Source organism: Bidens hawaiensis, unplaced genomic scaffold (assembly GCF_021521415.1).
Source record: "Bidens hawaiensis isolate Kalapana, Puna unplaced genomic scaffold, B.hawaiensis_p1.1 tig00004525_1, whole genome shotgun sequence".
Lineage (NCBI taxonomy): Eukaryota > Viridiplantae > Streptophyta > Magnoliopsida > Asterales > Asteraceae > Bidens > Bidens hawaiensis.
Window position 1 is genome coordinate 1,139,906 of NW_027491273.1, and position 25,452 is coordinate 1,165,357.

General features: G+C 34.8%; 1 protein-coding gene and 1 pseudogene across 2 annotated transcripts in view; both read right to left on the reverse strand.

Annotated features, from left to right (window-relative positions):
• Positions 1 to 25,452, reverse strand: part of LOC143626810 (proline--tRNA ligase, cytoplasmic-like) — a 265,181-nt pseudogene that overhangs the window by 206,894 nt on the left and 32,835 nt on the right. The gene's annotated exons all lie outside the window — the stretch shown is intronic.
• LOC143626898 (WAT1-related protein At2g37460-like) lies at positions 559 to 4,954 on the reverse strand. The gene is made up of 6 exons (XM_077096835.1): positions 4,734 to 4,954; positions 4,370 to 4,432; positions 4,154 to 4,270; positions 2,382 to 2,622; positions 1,818 to 1,979; positions 559 to 1,111 (listed from the first exon to the last, which is right to left on the reverse strand). The coding sequence occupies exons 1-6, from the start codon at positions 4,937 to 4,939 to the stop codon at positions 773 to 775; spliced, it is 1,128 nt and encodes a 375-aa protein (XP_076952950.1). The 5' UTR covers positions 4,940 to 4,954; the 3' UTR covers positions 559 to 772.

Below are 25,452 nucleotides of genomic sequence, written 5' to 3' on the forward strand. Positions count from 1 at the left end.
CCCTCTTTCAACGTCCCAACACAAAGCAAGCTGCATTTTACTTGATTGTATAGTCCAGTGTTGGTGTGGTCCCGTGAGCAGGGGCGAAGCTTGGATGAGTTCGTCGGGAGGGGGACACTCAAAATGTATTAAAAAAATCAATAAACGAGGGGCCAGAGCTCAAATTTTCGGTCAAAAACGGGTAAATTTACACTATGTATACAAATTTTCGGACGAAAAAATGGTCAATTTACACAACTACGCAAAGGAGGGGGGGGGGACCCGGGCCCTAAGGAAGCTTTGCCCATGCCCGAGAGTTTTCCAATAACAGGATAACAACATTTGATCATCTTCTTCAATCTTTTTCGGGTTCAAGATTGAAGAAGGTGATCAAATGTTCGTATCCTTTATGGATCTTTTACTCAATAAATATTCATCCAATATCCTCTTATCATTGAGCAACAAATGTTGTTTTCAGTTGACACAAGTCCATGCCAATTAATAAAATTTAATTCTGTTAACATAAGTTTATGAAATTTTAAAAATTTTCATAACATAAATAAAGCAATGGTAATGGTATAAACATAATACTTGAAACATGTAAACGAAAAACATTCGACCCGAAAATTGAAAATTTCTGATTGCGCACTAGATATTTGTTTTTAAACAGAATGCATACAGAAAATGTGATTGCACAAACCAGTACAACACAGCTTAGGGTTCCTTTAATTCATAAATAAAACCGAAACACACTTATTAAAGCCCGATAACATTTTGAACATTCAATACATCATTAGGCTAAACCATTCAACCGGTTATGATTATCAGAAGCTTCATCCGATCCTTTGATGGTGATGATCTTATCATTATAATTTTCTTTAAGTTCTTCATCAACCGAAAGAGACTCGACTTCTTGATCCTTGCTTTTACCCCACACAACAAGATACAACCCTGCAACTATCACAATGGCTCCCATCACCCTTCCTAGGTACATTTGCTCGGCTAGAATAATCGATCCCATCACCGCCACTATTACCATGCTTAACGGGCTAAATGCAGTCACAAACACGGGGCCTCTCATTTTCATTACTATTCCTTGAATGTAGTATGCTAGAGCCGAACACACTATGCCCTGCATACACACAACACATAGTCAATAACTTTAGAAACAGGCCGGGCCATGTTGGGCCGGGCCGGGTTGGTCTACAATAATTTAAATTTTTGAATAAAAAGATTTAGGAGGCTGTATGCATTAGAAATGGACTTTGGGCGGATTTACTCAAATTATGACGCGTTTGAAAGTAAACGGGTCGGGCCGGGTTGGTCTACAATAATCTAAATCTTTGAATAAAACGATTTGGGAGGCTGTATACATCAGCAATGGACTTTGGGCGGATTTACTCAAATTATGACGCGTTTGAAAGTAAATGGGCCGGGCCGGGCCAGGTTGATCCACAATAATTTAAATCTTTGAATAACAAGACTTAGGAGGCTGTATGCATTAGAAATGGACTTTGCGCGGATTTATTCAAATTATGAGGCGTTTGAAAGTAAACGGGCCGGGCCGGGTTAGTCTACAATAATCCAAATCTTTGAATAAAACGATTTAGGAGGCTGTATACATTAGCAATGGACATTGGGCGGATTTACTCAAATTATGATGCGTTTGAAAGTAAACGGGCCGGGGCCGGGCCTTGTTGGGCTGGGCCGGGTTGATCCACAATAACTTAAATCTTTGAATAAAACGATTTAGGAGGCTGCATGCATTAGAAATGGACTTTGGGCGGATTTAGTCAAACTATGGCCCGTTTGAAAGTAAACGGGCTGAAATTACTTACGGTGTATAGAACTGCTACTAGTGATGTATCCCATTTTAGAGCCCATACTGCAGTGTTTCCCCTTTCCATTATTAGTGCAACTATTGCTCCCTCAATTGTTCCCATCACGCATATCCAAGCCGTTAGTGACAGCTCAGCAGGATAAGACTTTAGTGTGATTGCCTACATGTACACCCAAAAAAGTTAGTAATCTGGCCATTTGCCATACGCGCCAGGTTGAAATGATTCGTTTTAGTACAAGTCAAAACATGAGTGTGTTGTGTTGGCCATTTTCTGTCGTTCTAAAGATTAACTCATTAAAAGCTCAAATTAGGCAAAGTTTGAACAAGTTCAAGTCTGAGCTCAAATATAAATCGAAGCTCGTTTAGTAAATGAGCCCAAGCCCGAGCTTGAGCCTCAGCTTCATTTTGTGAGCTTTAGTAGGCCTGTGAGCTTAAACAAGACTGTTATTTATACAGCTTATTTAATATATAATTATATATTAATCATTACTATATATAAAACTATGATAAAAACGACTAAATATTATATATTATGTAATATAAAGATGTTGGCAATTCTCACTTGTAGAACCATAAAACCGGACCAACTGAAGCATCCAACTGCGATCATAATCGCACCCTTTAAAGAATGACGAAGATCGACTCCTTGGTTTGCAACCTCATGATAAGTCCTTTCTTTTGTCCAAAATAGCTCAATAATCGGGCCTTTCATTAGTGTCATCACCATTGCTCCTGCAACCGTTGTAATCGTCCCAACCACCTTCGCCTGGCTACGTATGCCCTTCAGGTTTAACTTTTCAAGTCTGAAAGAATAACAATACAGAATTTTAAACTATTGGACTGAAATAATAATAATTTTGACCAGATTACATGAACGAAAACCGCAACTTTCTCTCATGGTAATATCCAAACCTAATGATTGTCTTTTATACAATAATACAAAGGTAATCTTCATATCATATTATTTTATTTAAGTGGTTGTATGCATAAAATTATAAACCGTTTCCAACTTTAATAAGACAAACTTTTTCTTGCTTTTAATAATTATCAACTTTAAGTTACGTGCAAAAAAGAAACCGACTTATGATTTCTTAAAGAATTTAACAACCAATCTAATTTTAACACATTAACAATTAAAAAAGTAAGTGAAAGGTGATCATTTTGTGTTTTAAAAAATACAATATATATAAGTTTATTTTAAAATGATCTTTTCCACAAGTTATATTTTTATTAAAGTTGCACACCCACTAAAAAGAAAAATTAGATGTCAACTGTTTTTGCAAAATAAAAAAAGATGACTTAGCCACCAAATTTGGTAATAATATATAACTTGGTTGAGGTCTTGTTTAATATTAGTTAATAATCAGGAAATAAATATGTAAGAGTTTACTTATCATTGTTATTAACAATTAGTCTATGGTTGTTTTCTCATATTTTGCTAGGTACATTTTATGTTAGATGAATGACTACACTCAGGGTCGTCTCCGAGAATTTGAATACCTCGGCTGAGCCGAAATAAAAAAGGCCCATAGCCTTAACGAGTAAAGAAATATATAAGCTAATTTTTTTAAACGAGGCTTAATGTTATAACAATAAACATTGAAAAATATATTATTAAAAAAATACCATAATAACTAACGATTAACCAATAATTTTTGAAACTCTCCTAACATTGGAAAAAAAAAATAGCTTGGTCCTTGGTGGCAAGCTTGGTCAACCGTGGAGAAGCCTGGTTGTTAACAACGAACCAACAGTGGAGGTCGGCTAGGTTGGTCGTTGTTCAACATTCGTAAAGAAGGAAGGAACCAAAGAGAAATTTCAATCAACCGTTTTTTCTTTTATTTTGTATTGGGTTTTTATATAATTTTTGTAGTTTTTAGTTTTAGTTTAGGCCAAAAAATTTAAACTTGATTAAATGGATTATGGATAAAAAGAATTTAAACTTAGTTTTTAGTTTTAGTTTGGGCCTAATAATTATAAAATGGTAAAGAACAATTCATATTTTCTAAGTTTTATATTTTTAAATGTATATATAAAAAATATAGATACAAAAAGTTTTCGCCCCTAAAAATTGCGTGCCCCGGCCGGCGGTCCGACCTGCGCCACCCTCCAGCCGGCCATGACTACACTTTAAATTTGTAAGCGTAAAAAAATTGGAGACGAGGGTCTCAGAGGAGTAGACTCTCTATCCTTTGTGTGATAAGGTAAGTCTGCTCCGTCACAACTTCAGAGACCTTATCAATAGCTAAGTTTACGAGTGGGATTATAAACGATACGTTTGTTCGTTTGAGATAATTCATGCATGCATACTTGTGCATGTTAATGACTTTTCACCTGAGAATGCATGCCATGACAAAAGTTATAGCAGGAAGAATATTTGTCATTGCAGCTGTAAATGTAGCTGTTGTAGCTTTCATCCCCATAAAAAACAGGTTCTGATCGATAACCGGCCTGCACGATATATACATAAACCCGTCATTCAAACATCTAACTGCATATCATACGTGTCTAGGAAACAATATTGGTTTCATTTTCTATTGCAAAACTTACTCTAGTAGCGCGAGAAACATAATCTTGATGAAAACCGAGCGTGTCATCTTTGGCCTTATTTTCCTAGTTTCAAATAAAATGTAACATATAACACATGCAAGTTCATACAAGTTTATAATAAAACTAATAGATAGTGGATACATATATACTGTTTGGATCAAATACAAATAAAATTAAAATACTAACTATGAGAATCAAGTAATGCAATTATACATACAACATAGAGTAATTATAGTATAGTGTAATTACACTACGATGTAATTACATAATTACACTACTTGTACATATAATTACACTACATGATTCTCACAATTAGCACGTTAATTTTATTTGCACGTTAACTTTCCCTTATATATATACATACCTGTCGAAAATAATAGCAAAAGGAGCCATGAGAATGGTGGCAACCGCATGGCGATAAACAACAAATACATAATTGCTTATGCCTTCATTTAAAGCCGCTTTTGATAATATGTCCATTCCAGCGAACCCGAATTGTATAAAGATGACAGCAAAAAATGGCTTCCCATTTTTAAAGAATTCACTCATGCACTCATGAAATTTAGTCATTTTGTTGGTTGATTAATGTGTTGTTGAAACTAAAGTTTTTGTTTCAAAACACTTGTACTGGTTGCTTAGAAGTTGCTTGCTTCATGTGTTTATATAGTACACTTGCGTGCCAGTCAAAACAAGCAATAAGTATTGCCGACCACTTTATGATAAAAACACCTTTTGTACATGATTGTTTGAAGAAATTTATAATAGGCTCAAGATAATGGTTAAAGAAATTGATAATGACACAGAAAGCAAAAATAAAACACAGATAATAATATATATCAAAATTTTGGATATAATTGAAGTTTTAATGCATGTCTCATTGTCTCACATAATACATAAGTAGCACTTACATAAGGATTTTTAAAATTTGGCAGGACAAATTTTCGAAATTACAAATTAACTTAAAAATATTGAAACTAAACCTATAAATAAAGACGTAAATCACGCTCATTTATGCTCATGAGATACGTTTCTGCTAAATATGAAAAGGTTTGAAGGTTGCAAAATTTGGGAAAAATTCTTGATTGGTGAAATCGGGACTTTAAATCAAGGAATTTGGATCTAAGAGCTAGACCAATTTTCCTATGGCGGCTTGCCACATGATCTGGCTCATCGAGGCTTTTCCGCCCGCTGGTAGTTGGCCCTGTAACTGTAACTCCGATTGTAGTCTGAGTTATGCCCATTTGAAGTTCGGGTATTTTCTGCTCTACTTCTCCTTGTCCAATTGTTATTCGAGTGTCAACTTTTGGATAAGCTCCTCATTAGCAAATGATGTGCTTTGCGTTTATGTCAAATCGGTTACTAAGATACGTTATAAATTACCGAGTTTTCAAAATAGTTAGAAATCATGTTTTGTAGCAAACATAATTATCTAGTAATAGTAATCTAGTACAAAAGAACAAATCCGGGTTTGTAAAGTGATCTTATGGTTACAAAATAAAAAATTTTATTTTGGTGTGTATATACCTATCTATCTATCTATCTACGCTAATAAATAAAAGACTACCCATTCTTGTAATTTATCAATCTCATAACCCTCCTTATTTTTTTCTCAACCCATTTCAATATGTAGTTCTTATCTTTTAAGTTATTTTAATATATTGTCCTTATCTTTTAAGTTATTTCAATATATGAATTCAATATTTTTATTAAATATAAATCCTAATTGATTCATTCATTAGCATTAATTGTGAAATAAAAAAAATAAGGAATTATCAAAATTGAAATTGAAGACCTGTTAAAACAAAATTTTAAAGTCACAAGTAATTGCAAATTAAAGAAAATAAAGGTTCATCATTGATGAATAATTTAGATTTGTATGGTAAACTCAAAATTGTTTTTAAATAGGGATTCGAGCAGCAATGCATAATTTCTTATAAAAGATTGGTTTCAAATTTGGATTTATATTCTTCTCATATACATTTGAACTCAGAAAATTTGTATTTTCTTAATTTTTTCCAAACATTTTATATAAATATTGCAAACATGGAGAATACCTATTATATATATATCTTGGTGTTTAGTATTAAATCATTCAAGTTGAATATTACAATTATAATACATATTATAACGATTACTATATGAACTATCTGTCATTTATTTGTATGACTTTTTTGTGAAGTATAAAGAGTTTTAGCAATAAGAAGATCAATATTTAGTTTTTAATATTTTCTTTCCATAATTCAGACCAAAATACGTCAGAAACATATATTTTATGACTTGATTTATACTTTTTTTTAATTTTATACATTTAAATATATTTAATTTAGTATGCTTTATAAATTATAAGACAAATTACTTAAAAACATTCAAAAGTTTAAACCAAAAAATTTGTTTCAATCCCATTCTACTATTTTCGCTTTTCAAAAATCATTTAGGATATTGAAACCTAGAATATCGTTTCCTAAGTTATTTACATAATTTCAATATTATATTAACTTATTAATTTTTATACAAATACAACGAATTGATATCGACTAATTAAATATTCGAACAGCTTCCCATAATATTAACTAATAGCACGGGATTAGGATTCAAAATTTAAACATTCCTAATCCGATACTTTCAACTATTATAAATAAGAATTACTACCTTCACTTTATGCAACTTTAAATCTTTTAATATTATGTTAACTCACTGTTATTTGAACATGACTTTAAGGTTAGTATGTCTTTGTCATTTTCCTGGCAATTACATTCATATGAAATCAAAAAAAATCATTTTTGTTATATTTTACTTTTCGGTTTTACATGCTGCTTGATTATATGATTGTTAATTGTAAAATATAAAATCAATCAAAAATTTGTCATACACATAATATTAATGACAACAAATTTATCATGATCAATCAATTATAAATTTTAAAGATTCAAAGAATGATTATATTATAAAAGTTCGGGTAATCTGATTTTTGGGATAATCATGTTTTTTGGGATAAATATGAGCGATGATCTCAAATGACATCACAGTAATTGATTAAAAGGCATGATATTTTATCTGCATGAATATTTTTTTGTTAGTTTCATAGATACATTATCATTTATCTAGGGTTGTTAAGTATTTGAAGAATCTTATTTGTCACACGGAAGAGTTATAAGGCTATAAGCAGATTGACCTATATGTTACCTTATCAAGAGTTACAAGCAGACATGGACTAAAGATTTTGATTTTTTCATAAACTATGTATACCGACCAATACAATCACAAATGCAATGTACAAGGAATGTTTTACTTATTTGTAGCATGTTTGTGTAATCTTAGTTATATAATTTATATAATTTAAATGTGAATTGTAATTATATTAACAATATATGATCATTTTGTTGACTGTATTTCATTTAATGGTTAAAGTTTAAAATTTTCATCAATTATCCGTGTAATACACGGGCCTCAAAATAGTATATCAATAAAAAGGTGATGGTTGGGGATAGTCACTATCCTTTTCAAAGAGGCATATGTAGTGCTTCTAGCCTGCTATACAAATATGTGTAGTGACGCTTCTAAAACTACACAATGGTCTTAATTGTTTACTGTAATGACTACCAAAATTAACATCTCAAGAGTCAAGCTAGGGATGCGTAAGAAAAATCCATCTTCGAAACCGAAACAAGAACCGAATTATCCTAATCCAAATATCTTAAAACTTTGGTTATCTAAATTTTCGGATTCTGATTCAGATAGTCAATTTAGAAAATTTCGGATATCTGATTATCGGATGATAATTTTTGGATACTCTGAATAATTTTTTTGCCATTTTGAATAATTTTCGGATAATTCGGATATCCGAAATATATTTTGAAATTATCAATTAATAAATATCTTTTAATACTTGGAAATCTGTTTGGATATATCCGAATTTGAAGTTTCAAATACGGATTCGAATAATGATATCAACTATCTGAAAATTCCGGATACCCGAAACAATGGTATCAACTATTAGAAAATTCAGATATCCGGTTTTAAATACCCCTATCTCAAGCTTCTTGTCTTCAGGGGATATGGTGTGCCGTAAGGTGCATTTACTCTATTTTAGAGGCGGAGGATTCAAACTTTTTAAGTTGCACGTATAGATGATTTATAGAGTATTTAAATGTATGATTATTTGGCGTTCAAAAAAATTATATCTCAAGCTGCCAAAAACTTAACCTGAAATCGACTTAATATTTTGACAATTATTATTATATATAATAATTAGGAAGTTTGGTGCCGCTAAGTGCCGATTGGGCCACTTGACGGCACCGTATTGGTCATCATCATTTTGTATTTTTTGTTTCTTTACTTCCGGTACCGTAACGAACATAACGGGCCGAATTCGCGTAGACTCACAACCTTAATGACCGTGACCCACAACGTTTGGTTTTATCAACGTCCAAGTTTACCGACTGACCACCCATTGATCCACCTCAATTTTTATATTTTTACTATTTCTTAGACTCGCTACCGTAATGAAAATAACCTAAACTGACCGAATTCGTGTCAAGCTACCGCCTCAAGTCCCTTGACCGACAACACCTGGGTTTTCCACTGCCAGGCTTACTGACCAAATAAACATCGAATATTTTATTTTTTTATATGTTAATTTGACAAATTTATTTTTTGGGTTTAATGCTTAGGTTTTACCAACGGTGTCTATACCTTAACGAGCATAAACGATAATGTCTAAATTCACCTCGACTTGCCGTCGTAACACTTGGGGTATTACGACACCTGGGTTTCAACGTTAGGGTTTTACCAGCTGTCCCGACACAGAGCACCGGGTAAACACTAGTTTTCAACAATTCTCTATGGCTAAGTGTATCGAAGTACCACCCAGGGGCACTAACCATCCAACACAACATCAGGTGACAGCCCGAAGGGGCATTTATAAAGGGCGATGGTCAGGGGCGGAGGGGTGGCCCAAAGATGAGTTGTCGGCGATACACGTCTCCAATGTGGTGGTAGGTAACGCTTTGCATATTATTCGGCTACACATGGTCTAAGGATGGAGGGAGTGGTTAGCTACATCTTTCACCACGTAGGCGCCACGTAAGATTTCCATAATTTCTTCCCTAACCATCTTTCAACGGGTGATATGGTCTTGTTTCATCACAATCTATCTTTCACCCCTTCTGTATTTTTAACTTTATTTTTTTCAAATAAATAAATTAAGTTAAATATTCTTTAATTAATATAACATGATATAAAAATTTAAATAACATTCTAATAATTTAAAATAAAAAAAAGACATGAAAAATAGTATATTAAAAAAACATAAATATATAAATTTAAACCAGTTTTTGAGCTAAAACTGCATTCAATGTCAGCCCGGTCAAATTGTCGTACGGTGAAAAAATTAATTTTATGTCCGCTTTCTTTTGTTGTTCTAACAACATCATGTGTTATTGTACCAAATCATGTTGAGAGGTCTTGTTTTTGTCAATTTTGCTTCACTTCACATAAGGTAAAATTTGTTTATTTTTGTCTTGTTTCCGGTCTTTCTTGGTTGTCATTTCCTTTTTTAAAGTTGTGAAATCTCATAACTTGTTCAAAATCCAAATCGTCGCTTGTACGTGACGGTTTTTTTCCATGCTATGTCGGTCTTTTTAGCTCTTTTAGGAATGGGTCTTCATCATCGTTGATGTCCAAGTTGAGGTCAACGTATGGACCGTTCTATGGTGTTGCTACCTTTCTCCCGGTGTTTTTGTTTTCTTTATGTGGAGCCGAATCTGGTGACCTATAGGATTGTTCATTAGATGGGTCGTTTTGTTCTTTGTTGTCCATATCTTCAGAGTCTTCGCGTTGGCGGTAGTTGGTGTACTTAGGGTTTTGAGATTGTTACGGATTTTGGGAGTAATTATATGGGCTCATGCAAAGGTCGACAAATCCCGGATATTGGATTGGGAGATTGTTGTGGGAAATTTAGGTTCAGGACAGATGCAGATACAAGTCGTATTGTGACGTGAGGTTTTTGGAAATGGAAAGGCATTTAGGACACATTTTCTCAGTAAATAGACAGACAGGACGGTGCTCCTACCAGTACCGAGTAATGCTAAACCCACCCTCCACCCTGATGTTTTCAAATTAGGTTAGACCATCCATGACCTAATTAAATTCTCGAATCATTAGGTCCTATAAATATAAAAGTGAAATTTTACATGATCTTTAACCTTTATTAGTCATGAAAACACTCAAGTCTAAGTAGGGTAGCAAATAGCAATGATTGAACCAAAAATCATTATTTCATACTCATGGAAACATCTTCTGCATGGCCTTCCTATCATTCATTCAAAAGATGACGTGCTAGCTAGTGATGGGTCTATATCTTGATTACTCAACCCTTTTTAAGTTTTAACTCATAGGAAGTAATATTATTTCATATTCATGGGAGACATGGTATAGACACCAAAAGTAAGGGTAGAAACACAAGTAACGAGTCCTAGTTCACAACTAACTACATCTTTAACAATTTGATCAATTCAAAATGCCAATTTTTTCACCACAACAATATAAAAAACAATTTGTTTCAATAAAAATACACGCTGTTGGAAAAGTAATTTCGGACTCCAATTCATAAGTCAGTAAACTTGAAGAAAAATGACAAGTCGATCATGGTTGGTTAGTTTCCTAATTACGTAATGTTTTCTAATTGTTTTGTAATTATAATTAGTAATATCTTGGTTAGCAAGTTAGGTTAGTCTATATAAACCGAGTTATGGTTACACGTTATAGATCAGTGTGTGAGATGCAACCGAGTTAGGGTTCATCTAGATGCAATCGAGTTAGGGTATATCAAGAGTCAAACCAAGTTAGGGTTTGAGAATAGTAATCAGTTCTTGGAGTTATATTTTCTGATTAATATAAATGAGAGTTAGTCGCTTATTTCGTGTTTGATTATTGATCCGGGACTTGACACGTAATTCTAACTATCACAACCCAAATTTTTAGTCTGTGACCCTTGATGCCATTTTTGTCGGCTCCATAGGCCTGTAAACGAACGAACGAACATGAACACATGTTTCGTTCGTTAATTTAAATTCGTGAACGTTCGTTTATTTATGTCCATTTGTTAATGTTCATTTACATATTACAGAAAATAATTAAATGTTATCTTGAAGAGTCATCTACTTAATGCAGGGGCGGATCCAGTTAACAAATGGGTGGTTACCCGAGTTTCAAAATAATAGTGTATTGATATATAAGAATTTAAAGTGAACCACCTTATAAATTAGGAAGGAACCACCCTAAATACAAAATATGCGCTGGTCAAAGCTTTGTAAATCGGTAGTCGTGGGTTCGATTTCGTGCACCTTACAAATTTTTAGAACTTTTTTTTAATCCAGCCTTATACCAATTTTAGGGTTTTAGATTCGTTTGTTAAATGTTAATCGTTCTTGTTATTTGTTAATTGTTCTTGATGCTGTTAATTATTAAGTTATTTGTTAAATTTTAGTTTTTTAATTTGTTAGATTGCTAGTTTTATCGCATTATTATTATCTAATGAGCTTTGCCCAAACTATCGAACCGACCCAGAATTTTTTACATCCAACTCTAAAAGTAGTGCATCACCTAAAAAAATCTTGGATCCGCCACTGACTTAATGGTTTTATATTTGTTTATATGTGTTCATTTAAGTGTATTCATTTATGTTATTTTATATTTGTTTGTGTTCATTTACATTTGCTTATAAATGTTCATTTATGTTTGTTTATCTTTGTCCAGTTATGTTCATTATGTTTGTGAACTGTACGTTTAGAACTTAAACAAAGACGAACATGTTCACGTTTTTTAATAAACGAGCACGAACACAAAATATGTGTTCAGTTAAGTGTTTGTGTTCATTTAAGTTAAATGAATAAACATAGATATGCCCTTGTTCGTGTTCGTTCGGTTCGTTTGCAGGTGATGGGTTCATCTAATAAGTAGCCAAGATCATGCAATGACACCAAAGAAACAGCGCTAGTGAAAGCTTGGGTCTACATATCCAAAGCCCGATAACTGGACATTGATAAATATCGGATGACTTTCGAAGGTTGGTTTTGTAAACGTTTCAAACAAGTGGGAGCTATTCACCAAAGGAATATCAACAAACTCAACAACATCTATAATGTTAGACTAAGGGGTATAGTTCATTTAAGACCCTTCAAAGGTCTACGTGGCAGGATAGTCATGTAAGCGAGTTATTTGAATACCACGCCATCCCCACTCCCTCACGGAGGGAATGATTACCCAAACAATTAACCATGATCATACTCATCCTTTGAAGGATGGTAATCAATTTTTTTGTTTTTTTTCTTTTCTTATTAAATAAAATGGAATGATGAATAATGAGTAGGGGTTAAGTGACGAGGTTGAATGATGAAAGAAAAGATAAATTAACATTGAAATAACGATTGATAAAAAATGAGAAAAATAACCCATAACACATGGTTTTACTGATTTTGACGCCATAACCATCAAGTTTAAAGAAAAAGAGTGATATTTATTTTAATCAAAACATGCACGTGCACTCAGAAACGTAGCTTGTATGTATATATTAAGACTTATAACTTTAATACTAGTCAAATTACGTAATTAATAATTTAATGCTTAACCAATTGGTTAATGCATAATACATAAGTCTCATTCGTGCATTCAATTAAGGATTGTTTAACGCACACAATACATATTGTTACTTTTCGTTAAAGAAATGGTTAGATCTAAATCGAAGCTTATGACTTGATGGAGCCCACATTGGTGGATCTTAACCGTAAAATTAAAAGCTTATGAGCTGTTTGGCAAGGCCGGCTCAACAAATGTGAGGACCTAAATCCAAATAAGATTTTATGGCATTTTCATTACAATTCTTAAGATTTTTTATTTATTTATTACAAGTTTTGAACTCATGATCATGCCCTATACTTTAATAACAATCAAGCCTACCATAACAACAATATATTACTTTAAGTTTACTGTACCCATTATACTATATCTACGTGTAATGTTTTTTTTTTGGATTTGGGGATCTTAATTAAGTGTGGACCTAAAACCCTAACTTGTTTTGCTGACCCACGAGCCGCCCTTGCTGTCTGGTAGTCTCTTAGCATCAATGAAGCTTAATGGAAGTCCGGGGTTTAAGGTGTAAAATACACTTTGCTGAAAACCAATATGTTTACAAGCACCTAGAACATGGCGTTCCAAAGGAGGCATCGCCTCATCGGGCACTGAATATGCTTTGAATTTGCATGATTGATTAAAAGTTGTAATGTAAATAACCGTAAGTGGAAACTAAATATTAGTGGTCAGTTGCTATTGAATAGTGGTCATTAGTGGTAACTTATATTTGCATGATTGATTAAAAGTTGTAATGTAAATAACCGTAAGTGGAAACTAAATATTAGTGGTCAGTTGCTATTGAATAGTGGTCATTAGTGATAACTTATATCAACAACTCAATTGGCCAACAACTAAATATTAGTAGTCATTTACTATATCAACAACTCAACTGGCCAACAACTAAATATTAGTAGTCACTTACTACTGATAAGAGACAACTTGGTCGTCAGTGGTAAGTTATTAACTAATGAGTAACAACTTGCAACGGTGGTAATAAAGTTGTTATTGGTGAGATTTTCTATTGATGTTTTTGCAATTGATATTGTTGAATAGTAGATGATTATAACCGTTAAAAGTTACATTCTTTCACGAAGAGTTGCAATGTTTCAACAAATTATTGTGATGGCTCCCCACTTATATAACGAATATCTTTGGTCTAGTTATGGTACATTATTTCATAACATAACTCACATATTCATTCATGTATTTCTCATTGAATCATGTGATTGATATTTATGACTTATGAGTACCAACATAATATTTAAATCTCGAAGTGATCTTAACACGATTCAAAGAGATATTCATGCCCTCCATGTGGGTTGTATTTAAAGAGACAAAAAATGATCGTTATAGGGAAATGGGTCAAACAGGTTGGAGGCCGTTAAAGTCCAATTTTAATGCATAATACCTCGTAAGTTTTTTTTTATTAGCATTAAGTCTTCATTAAACATTAAGAAAATGAACAAAAAGGGTTTTTGGCACAAGCCTACATCCCAACATGGTCCATTTAAACTCGTACCAAACTAACCTGACCTGCCTACAGACAAAACACACGCATGATTGACGCTTGCCAGAGTCGAAAGGTCATTTGGCCCCATTAATGACTACTTGTGCTTTCCTTATAGGCAACCCACCATTGTAACCATCTTTCTAATCCAAGATCACTTTTGTCCCTCTAATTGTCTGATTCTGTTGATTCACATATCATTTCACCACTCCTAAAGCCAAATGCATATGGTGTTGTAAACTTATCAACCGCAACCGTTGTAAACGTGAATCATATGGACACACTCCCGCCCGTCAGCGAGTAAAGATGACACAATACAATTGTTATTGCATGTCGATTTTTATCTCTTTAATGTAAATCTGCGTTCTCAAAGCATCAGTTCGGTCAATATATTTATTTTTAGACACTATGGAAAAAAATTAGATATATCTTACTGTAAGTTTTTTATTACATCGAAACAGAAGGAAAGCAGGCAACAAGCTGCGCCGCTACCCCTTTTTTGAATTGCAAAACTCAATCTTTTAAAAAACAAATTCACTGATCTTGGAGTGATAGCATTACTATGCATGACCCGTTGAACACGGGTAAGTAACTCCACAGCTTAAGACGCGAGGAAAACAAAAGTGTAAAAAGCAAAAGAAATAAATGCATGTTGGTTGTTAAGACACGTCTTCTCATGTTTAGTCACTTTGCCTGAAACAGCTTTTAAAACAGCTTGACCGACTGTGAAACCACTACTCCCTAAGCCCACCAGAAAGAAAACCTCTTTTAGATCCACACACGCATGTTTTCCTCCTATCCATCCAAACACCAAAACGTCAGCCGTTCAAAGAGTTGATCTTCCATCCGACTGGTAAGTCAGGAAATTCACATGTGCTTCTTTCTTAACAGAAATTCCGGCCCTCCTAAATATATAAATCTGTGTTTTTTTTATTAGTTTTGTGAATTATACATGGTGATTAGTTGAATGGGATTGCACTGAATATACTTTTAGTCAAAAAGCCATTGCTTTAAAGCTATTATGGAAAAAAAATATGGTATGTCCACAAAATAATATATCCTTTTCTCCTTTAATGTTTTTAAGGTGGAAAATTGGTCTGTAACAATTTACTTGATATGTCGGCCCTTTTGGTTTTAACTATATTTTAACATTAGTTTTAAACTTTTAATAATATTTTACTTTATTTTATTCTAACATTGGTGAATTATTTGAATGACACTATACCGACAGACTCACTGATGATGCTACTAAGTCAGTTTGACTGATATCATAATAAATAGCATTGATGATCACATTATAATTTTTAACGCATTTGAAACTATCCGGTATTCAGGTGAGTTTTTCTAAAATGAGATTTCAGCCGTCCATACTGATTTTGAAGTTTCATACCAGACTCAAGTATGAACACCATCAAAGAGGAAGCTCATCACTGTGAAAAAAAACTTCTGAGTTAGGTTTTAAACCAGAGACCTTGAAATTCCAAACCTTAACCGTCATCCCATGTCATTAGACTAGAAGACTAGTTACATCACTTTTAATTTTTTGAAAACTTCTCATAAATTGTTGTATTTTCTTTTTTTTTTCTTAAACAACTTAACACTATTAAGAAAAAAACCATCCATTATCAAAAAGTTGAATGAGCACCTACATTAAGGGGGTGTTTGGGATTGCTTATTTTTACCAACTTATAACTTATTAACTTTTATGAAAAGTAATAAGGTGTTTAGGATTACTTATATTGTGAGAGGAAAAGTTTCTTAAGTTAAACTTTTGTAACTTATTAACTTAATAAAAAGTTATAAGAGGTAAAATAAAGAATCCCAAACACCCCCTAACATTACACTAATATCGGGGTTTTCAACCAATGTAGAAACCTATTCTAGTCTTTGAAAACCGACTAGAAAACCGAAAAAAAAAGAGAATAATTAACTAGATCATCAAAATTCGAAACTCGTGACTTTGTTATTCGAACCAAAGATATTTTCGTTTTTGTATTAGATCCACCAAGTAGTCGTAATAATAGCTTTCCAACCCCCCATCTTTTTCCCTTTTTTAAGCTACTAGTATCCAGCTAAAAAAAAAAGAAACAAATCCTCCGACATTGCTGAAAAGGAAAAGATCGTCTCTAACCAGCAACCAACCAACCTCCACACCCCGACTGCCACCTGACAATCACCGAAAGCATGATTCTTCGCCTCTAGACATAGGGCAAAGAATCGAAAATATCCAAGACCCTACCAGACAAGTTATATCTCGTAGGTATATGATTGACAAGAATTCTCCAAACCAAAATATTCACTTTACTATGGACAAGCCGAATAAATTGTTGTATCTTATTCTTATGCATATTGTATTGGTATCATAAACCATGGAATGAATAATAGAATAGGTTACATTATATTCTTTATGATATCAGAGCTATAAGGCGTGGTTGATATGTAATGGCAAGTCTCAACAATTAAGTAAATGTGCATTATGGTGAAAATTTCAGTTCATTGATCAAATTCTCCACTATACAAGCCATATTTAACACTTTTCTATGCCATTCATGAATGATATATCATCTAGACATCACAAATGTGTCCCTCCATGGTACACCCAACAGACCCGTCTACATGCACTAACCTATGGGCTTCCGCAACTCATGACTTTCCTAATCATGTGTCACGATACGGGTTGATACATGCACCTAGAGTGTGGTATCAACGCTTCACCATTTTTGTTATTGTCGAGTTTTGTTCATAGCAAGTGAACCATTATTCAAAAAAAAAAAGCCTTTAATTATGAATTTTGATGTGTTATTTTAACAAAAACATCTTTCAACAGTACAAAGCTCAAAGAAGTTAATGAATCAAAATGAATATAGTTATGATTTTTGTTAATGAAGAAATAATAAGTAAATCTAGACAAATTATTAGAGAAATGAAGTTTGATTTTTTTTTCACATCATCAAATAGAAGAGAGTGATAAACCATACGCATGGTGCTAATTAGTTGTGTTTATGCGTTGAAGGGTTGAACCGAACACGCACAATACCCCGAAAACATGTCAGATTTGTGAAACCTAACACGACTAGCATATTCGCGAGATGACACGACACGAAAAACCCATCTAACCTGATCATTTTATTTACTTTTTTTTGTTATTAATAATCTAAAATTACAAATTCACAATCAATCAATCAATCAATCATGCCCAGTAAAATCCCACCGACAGCAAAGCTATAAGTAGGGTCTGGGGAGGGTGGGATGTAGGCACACCGTACCTCTATCCAAAGGAATAGAGAGGTGGCTTCCAGAGAGACCCTCGGCTCTAAGAACATGTGAATGAAGCAAAATAAAGGAAATCAAAGTTTAACAGTTATATAAAAACTACTACTAATTATAGTAATATTAATAATAAGATCACAGTTTAACAGCTATATAAAAGCTAATAATAATAATAATAATAATAATAATAATAATATATGTAAGGGAAATACCATTATGGTATGTGACCTAAATAAGTTAAGTCTAAGCCCTAAGGTATTCAATTCTCTCTAAAAATCCTTAACTTTAATTCTACTTCTCCACGAATTCCTATCCTCAACCATGTCCTCGGAGAGGTTTAGGTCTATCAAATCATGCCTAATCCTCTCATCCCAAGTCAATTTCGGTCGTCCTCTACCCCTCCTCCCCTCTATAGTAATGTTTTCTACGGATCTAACAGGATTCGTCGTCTGTCTTCTCTTTACATGTCCAAACCATCTCAATCTCCACTCTCTTATCTTGTCTGCTATGTTCGCCACCCCTAATCTCTCGCGAAACACACCGTTTCTTATTCGGTCTAGCCTTGTGTGCCCACACATCCAACGTAGCATTCTCATTTCTGCTACCTCCATCTTCCGCACTTGTGCCTTCTTGATGGCCCAACAATCTGTTCCATATAGCATTGCAGGTCTAACTGCCACCCTATAGAATTTTCCCTGTAGTTTAGTCGGGAAACTCTTGTCGCACAATATACCTGTGGCTGCTTTCCATCTACACCATCCTACCTGAACTCGGTGGGTCACATCACTGTCTAATTCCCCATCGCTCTGTACAAATGATCCTAAATACTTGAACTTTGTTACCTGCGGGACCACCTGCCCTTTAATTGTGATCTGTGCGTCTTCATTGCCGTTTATCCCACCAAAATCACAGTGGAGGTACTCCGTCTTAGCTCGGCTAATCTTTAAACCTTTTGTCTCTAAGGTTGTTCGCCACTCCTCAAGCCTCATGTTTAGATCTTGTTTTTTCTCAGCAAGTAACACCATATCGTCTGCGAACATCATGCACCACGGGAGAGTCCCCTGAATCGACTTTGACAACTCATCCAAGACTACTGCAAAAAGAAACGGGCTCAACGCTGACCCCTGGTGAAGACCTACCTCTACAGGAAAGAAATCAGTATCCCCCACTGGCGCACGTACACTTGTTTCACTCCTGGTATACATATCCATAATTATCTCTATGTATTTCCTGGGCACTCTTCTACCCTCCAAGCACTCCCAGAGCACCTGTCGTGGCACACTGTCGTAGGCATTTTCTAGGTCAATAAACACCATATGTAGATCCCGCTTCTTCTCCCTATACTTTTCCATTAATCTTCTTATAAGGTGTATTGCCTCTGTGGTGGAACGCCCCGGCATGAAGCCAAATTGGTTGACCGTAACCTGAGTTTCTCGTCTAAGTCTAACCTCAATCACTCTTTCCCATAGCTTCATAGTATGACTTAGTAGTTTGATTCCTCGGTAGTTACCACAACATTGGGCGTCTCCTTTGTTCTTATAGATAGGAACTACAACGCTGCTCCTCCACTGGTCTGGCATCTTACCTGATTTGAGAATACTATTGAACAGAGTAGTTAACCACATGACTCCTTCCTCCCCCAGACACTTCCACACCTCGATGGGTATGTTGTCTGGGCCAACCGCCTTAGACTTTCCCATCCTCCTAAGTGCATCCTTCACCTCTTCTCGTGTGATCCGTCGGCAGTAGCAGTTATTCGATTGTTGTCGTTGAAAGTTTGTGTTGTCATGTTCTTCTTGGTAAGCTCTCCCATTGTTAAAAAGATTGTGGAAGTAGGTTTGCCATCTTAGCTTGATGTCCTGCTCCTTGACCAGTACATGCCCATCTGTATCCTTTATGAACTTCACCGGTCCTAGATCTTGCCTTCTACGCTCCCTGGCTTTGGCAATCTTAAACATAGCATGTTCCCCCTCTTTTGTTTCTAGACTTTCATACATCCGTTTAAAGGCCGCCTTCTTTGCTTCCGCCACTGCCTTCTTCGCCTCTATCTTGGCCGTTTTGTAGTTGTCCCTCAATTTCACTCGCTCCTCCTCATTCGTGCACTTCATTAGCTCCCTAAAACATTCTTGTTTGTCCCTTATCTTGTCTTGCACTGCGTCATTCCACCACCAAGACTCCTTATGCCCACTTGTCTTTCCTGTTGTGACCCCGAGAGTCTCCTTTGCTACTTGGATGATCTTTGTCTCCATAGCTTCCCATATATGCGTTGAGTCCCCATTTAGTCGAGCCCGCGTATGCAGTAAGAGTTTATCCTTAAACAGTAGGAGATTTTCGTCCTTCAAATTTCCCCATCGAATTCTCGGTGTACCTTTCTTCTCTCGAACAGTCAGCTTATTTCTGAAGGCTATATCTGTCACTAGTAGTCGATGTTGATGTCAAATTTTCTTTCAATTTTAAATTTTGATGTAAAATATTCAACCATTTCAAGTTATTACATAAAACACATTTTTAACAAGAAAAAAAAATTGAAAAATAAATGGATCGGCCCTCAAAATAGTCATCATGTCAACCCGAACATAATCCATTTAGATAAATATATTCATGGGTGACACCCGAAACCGACTCGACCCCAATTCAGACTAAATCCAAATCCACAAGTTTCGTCATTCGTGTTAAGTCCTTATCGTGTGGTAAATTAACACCTCTACGCACAACTAGTCGGTTTCAATAAAGCATAAAGAATTGTTATGATAAAGCAAGTTCCTCTTTACATTAACGGCTATTGAACCCTAATGGGGTGTTCTTCGGGTTTCAAAGTTTTAAATCCAGACCTGAAACTCAACCCTAATATCTCACGGTTTCTTTGGGTTCGGGTAATTCGGGTTTGGGTTAATCGGGTTTCAAGTATTCCGGGGAAAAAAACACCACGTTGCTAAATTTAAATGTAACATATTCTTCTTTACTAGTAATGCAAATAAACCAATAACAAAACAAAAACAAACAAATAAAACATACTAAGAAGAGTAAAATTTAACAAAGTTCAACCATAATAAGCAAGGTCAACGTAATCGTCTTCAGTGTGTGAAACATTAATAAACAATAAATAATCGATTCGTAATAGGTGGAATGGGAACATTCGATTTGAATAAATATTGATAACGTTAGCGGCTAAGACTTACTCTATAATACCTAAAAATATATATAGTCTTAAAACTAAAAGTTTATTCGGGTTTTTGGGGTTGACCCAAAACCTAGAATTCGGACCCAAGAATCTCGGGTCAGGTAGTTAGGGTACGGGTTTTCTCGGGTTGGATTTCGGGTAAAAGTGACAGCCCTAAACCCTATCGTTACTCAACCTTATCTCCGAACCAACTCGTTTACGTGATAAATTGGTTCATATTTGTCAATAATATTATTAGTGGTTATCATACCCACGCAAAAAATTTGTCACAAACAAACGTCTCTTTTGATACTTTCTTGTATTTTTGCATGATGTGAGATACTTCTAGGGTTTGGATATAAAGATGAATGTCACTAGCTGGGGCTAAGTGATCTTTTTTCGAAGGTACATGCACTTCTGAATGTCTAATATGTCATCAAATCATATATAATGTATGTATATAAACTTGTAAAAGTTTTGTACATCGCGTTACGTCTCAGCTTGTTGTTTTCATTACACGTTTTTCTTTTCAAGTATAACTAAAAATTGACCTGAATTCGTCGGTGAATATATTGTACGTGGGTAATCTGTCGGTGATAGTTGATTGGAAATCAGGTTGTGGGTAAGGACTTTACCAAAGGATCACCAATAGAAACTTATTCCAACGGTTTGTCAACTATATATTCCTCTGTGACGGGTCACTGGCGCCGACTTCAACAACAGATCATAGACTAAAACCTTCAATGGCATGTTACTAACTATTGTTTTAGTGACAAGTCCTATTAGATTAATGAAAAGTATACATATATATTGAGCTAACAAGTCATATTAGCTTACATAGAGTCATTTTAGATATTAACACCACATGTAAATGCAATCTTTATGTTTGACACCGATTTAATACAAAACGTATAAAAAAAATCCTAAACACAAATAATATTACAACCAAATATTATCAATTTTATAACTAAAATGAAATACAAATAAAGATGTAGATTATTTAAATTTTGAGTCCACCCATTACCACATTAATCAATCAACGTTAGGACACATATGTAACTAATTTTAATTCTGATAACACTAATTCTAGCAAACATGGAAGTCACCACCAACATAGATGAAAGATCGAAGACCATATGCTTCATGTTTTAAACACCGAGATTACCGATTCCAACATATTAGTGACGTCAATAAGCATTACTATAGAGAATGATCAAAAACGAAGAAGGGGAAGTAACATGGATCTTGACTCTCGAGAGTACTATATGCAGAGGTGGCTCGTGGGATAGCGAAAACAAGTTAGGGCTTTAGGCCCGCGCTTAATTAAGGCACCCAAGTAAAAAAAACATTATATATAGATATATTATAAATGATAAAGTAAACTCAAATTAATGTATTGGTGTTGCGGTAGGTTTGGTTGTTAATAAAGAAGTATAAGACTATAGGTTATGAGTTCAAAACTTGTAATAAGTAATTTTTTTCCTTAACAATTATCATGAAAAGACCCTAAAATATTGTTTCGATTTAGGCCTTCACATTTGTTGAGCCGACCCTGAGTATATGTAACAAAGAAATCCAATCGATTAATTATCACTTATCCAACGTAAAAAGAAACCATACTTTCAAAATCTGCAACGGATCAACAACAGATATTCCACCAAACATTTGGTTTTACCCAACTGAAAAGATGTGAAGAAAATCTTGTTGGAAATCTTATGAGCTTATTGTGATGGATAGCATCACAAATGTTATATATTTATTTTTTTAATTGCATGCAAGACATGCAAAAGTCGTTAAGCGGATCCTAGATGACTAATTGGGGAGTTGGGTGTACTTAGAGTATTGGGGAGTACTTGGACATGGTAAATATAAAAAAAATAATTTTTAGATATTATATATATGTCCTAATATTTGTAACAAAATAGATGAATATCAATATAAATAAGATAAATATATTTGTAAATATTAAATTATTCTAAAAATTGCTAATTATTAATTAAAAAATAATATTTGTTCTTTAATATTATTGAGAACGAATTATGTTTTATTTTTTAAAGTCAAAATCGACTCAAGTTGATCGACTAGATATGATATTGGCTGAGGTTGACCACATTTGATTGATTGTTAGTAACTAGGCGGAGTTAAAGTATGTCATCTTGGCACCCATACCTTGTAAGGAAGCTAGGGTTCCTAATCACCTAAGCAAGCTAGGGTAAGTAGGGTGTCGAACACGAGGAGTATGTGGTCAGTGTTAATAACTTAGGTTTCTGAATACTCTTCGAGGTACTATTGAGCTAAAAATTTTCAATTTTCCCCCATCCCCATACTTGAGTTTGACATTGTCCTCAATGTTAAAATTTTAAAACAATTAACGAAAATTTGAGAGACGAGGTTGAAATTGACTGCTTAATAATTTAAAACTCGGGACTCTAATGTGATAGTTCCAACACAAAAATCTACAACCACACTCGCAACATGTAAACTAAAATAACAAAACAGATTATGAAACTGAAATCACCTGATATGACTGATAAGGCAATACTAAAAAATGGCTCGCAAACCCTCGTCAAAACTCGTCTTCTCCAAAAACTAAAATTGAATCTGTAAAATCTCAAAACGTGTAGAAACAAGCTTCTCACCGTGTGTAAGACATAGGTCTTTTAAGAATTTTGCAAAAAATGAAGTGTTAGTTCATTTTATTGAAAATTATTACCAAGCCAAATTAGTTAAGTTTCATAATAAATTTTGTTAAATGAGTTAGACCTAACTCACTTTCGTAGGAATCAAGGTTGCATTTAGCATATGCAATAAGCCCTTTAAACCCCTCGGTATCCTGGGTGGACGAGTGAGGTCTCGTGAGGGTTTATAGTGAACTACACCCACAAAGTTCCAATACAACAAAATATGCACGTACCTAGATTAACCACAGCAAAAAAAGAACACGAAAGCACTCTGGGTAGCTTAACTGAAACCTCGTTTTCTAACATAACTTTATCGCACGCATCAAAATCCCAACTTTTTCCTTGTGGTATCCCCACACTTAGCTTTTGCTATGATGGTATGCTTGAAATACAATTAGTAATATAAAAAAATGCAAACTAAAAATATACCAAATGTACAATTACCACCCTTTTGACAATTTTATGACATTCAAGGTGGGCGGCTGACCCGTTCCCGTTCAACCATTTCATTACTTGCACGGTCCTCCTCTAAAGGTTGTTTCCAACTTTTTGGCATGCCATAATCCGACCCAAACCTTGTCAACCTCCATTTCGCATAAGATTCAGGTGGTTTCTTTACCTCTTTCCTTTTCGTCTTCTTTCCATTTCTTGTTGTTACTTCCTCACCATCTCTAACTCCATGCAATATCTCATTCCGTCCTTTCACCTCCATGCTACCCTTTAGCTCATTCCTGTCAATCACAGAACATTTCTCTTGTGTGTGATCCTTGCTTAAGGATTCACACTTTTCAATAAAAGGGTTAGTAGCATTTTCAAACAGTGGTAACCATTTATCACGGTCTCCACACTTAATTCCCAAAACTCCCTTAGCACAATCAATTACCGCATGTGTTGTGCCAAGGAATGGACCCAGTATGACTTTAGATTGTGTATTATTTTTCACGTTTAGCATAATCAAGTACAAGAAAGTCAATTGGGTAGCTAAACTCATCCACCTGAACCATTACATTAGTAAACTCATCCACCTGAACCATTACATTGGAAAATTGTTTCCTTTTGACCAACACAATCGTTCTCATTACTATCTATCACCGCCTCAACATACGGTGGCGGTGAATCAACTTCAACACAAGTAATCTCAAAATGAGGTAAAAGACTTACCGCGTTGATGTGCACACTATTACCTTTCTTAGAGCTTGAACTGGCGTGTTGCGGGTTTACTGTGGTATCGCTCGGTAACTGGCCCGCGTTTTTCAGAAATCTCGCTACATCTGCTGCGAGCTGCCCAATCTGCTTCGACATCGCCTCTGCAGACTTATCCCTCAACTCGAACTGCTTTTGCATTTCCTTCTGATTATCTGACACAAGCTTCAACAACACATCGAGTTTTGAATGAACTGACTCGACGGTGTTACCCGAACTACCTTTCTGCTGGTCCTGATTCTGATTACCCGACGAACTGGTACCCTGGTAACCATCTCTATTAAATCCCTGACTATTACTCTGACCGTTCAAACCGCCTTGGCGGTAACTGTTCTGCTGTCGGTTCTAACTGGATCCCTGAAAGTTCGGATTCGACTGACTGGATGCGTGCCCGTATTTGAATTTTGGGTGATTCCTTAGGCCCGGGTGATAGGTGTTAGAATTATACCCTTGGCCCTTGGAATCCCCGTACGCGTAACTGACTTCCTCCTCATCGGGATACTCATCCTCATCAAACCCAGGCAATATTCCAACTTATGCCCCAACTCACCACAGTCTGCACAAACCGGTAATTTCACCCCAACCTTACCAATCTCTTTATTTTTCTCTCGTCTATAACCCGCAAGTTCTCTTT

Bases quoted from the DNA above. Each gene is read 5' to 3' on its own strand.
- LOC143626898 (XM_077096835.1), bottom strand. From the start codon at position 4,939: ATGACTAAATTTCATGAGTGCATGAGTGAATTCTTTAAAAATGGGAAG. The intron at 4,433-4,733 runs GTATGTATATAT...ATTTGAAACTAG, and splicing joins TTTGCTATTATTTTCGACAG to GAAAATAAGGCCAAAGATGA. The intron at 1,112-1,817 runs GTAAGTAATTTC...GTGTGTATGCAG, and splicing joins TAGTAGCAGTTCTATACACC to GGCATAGTGTGTTCGGCTCT.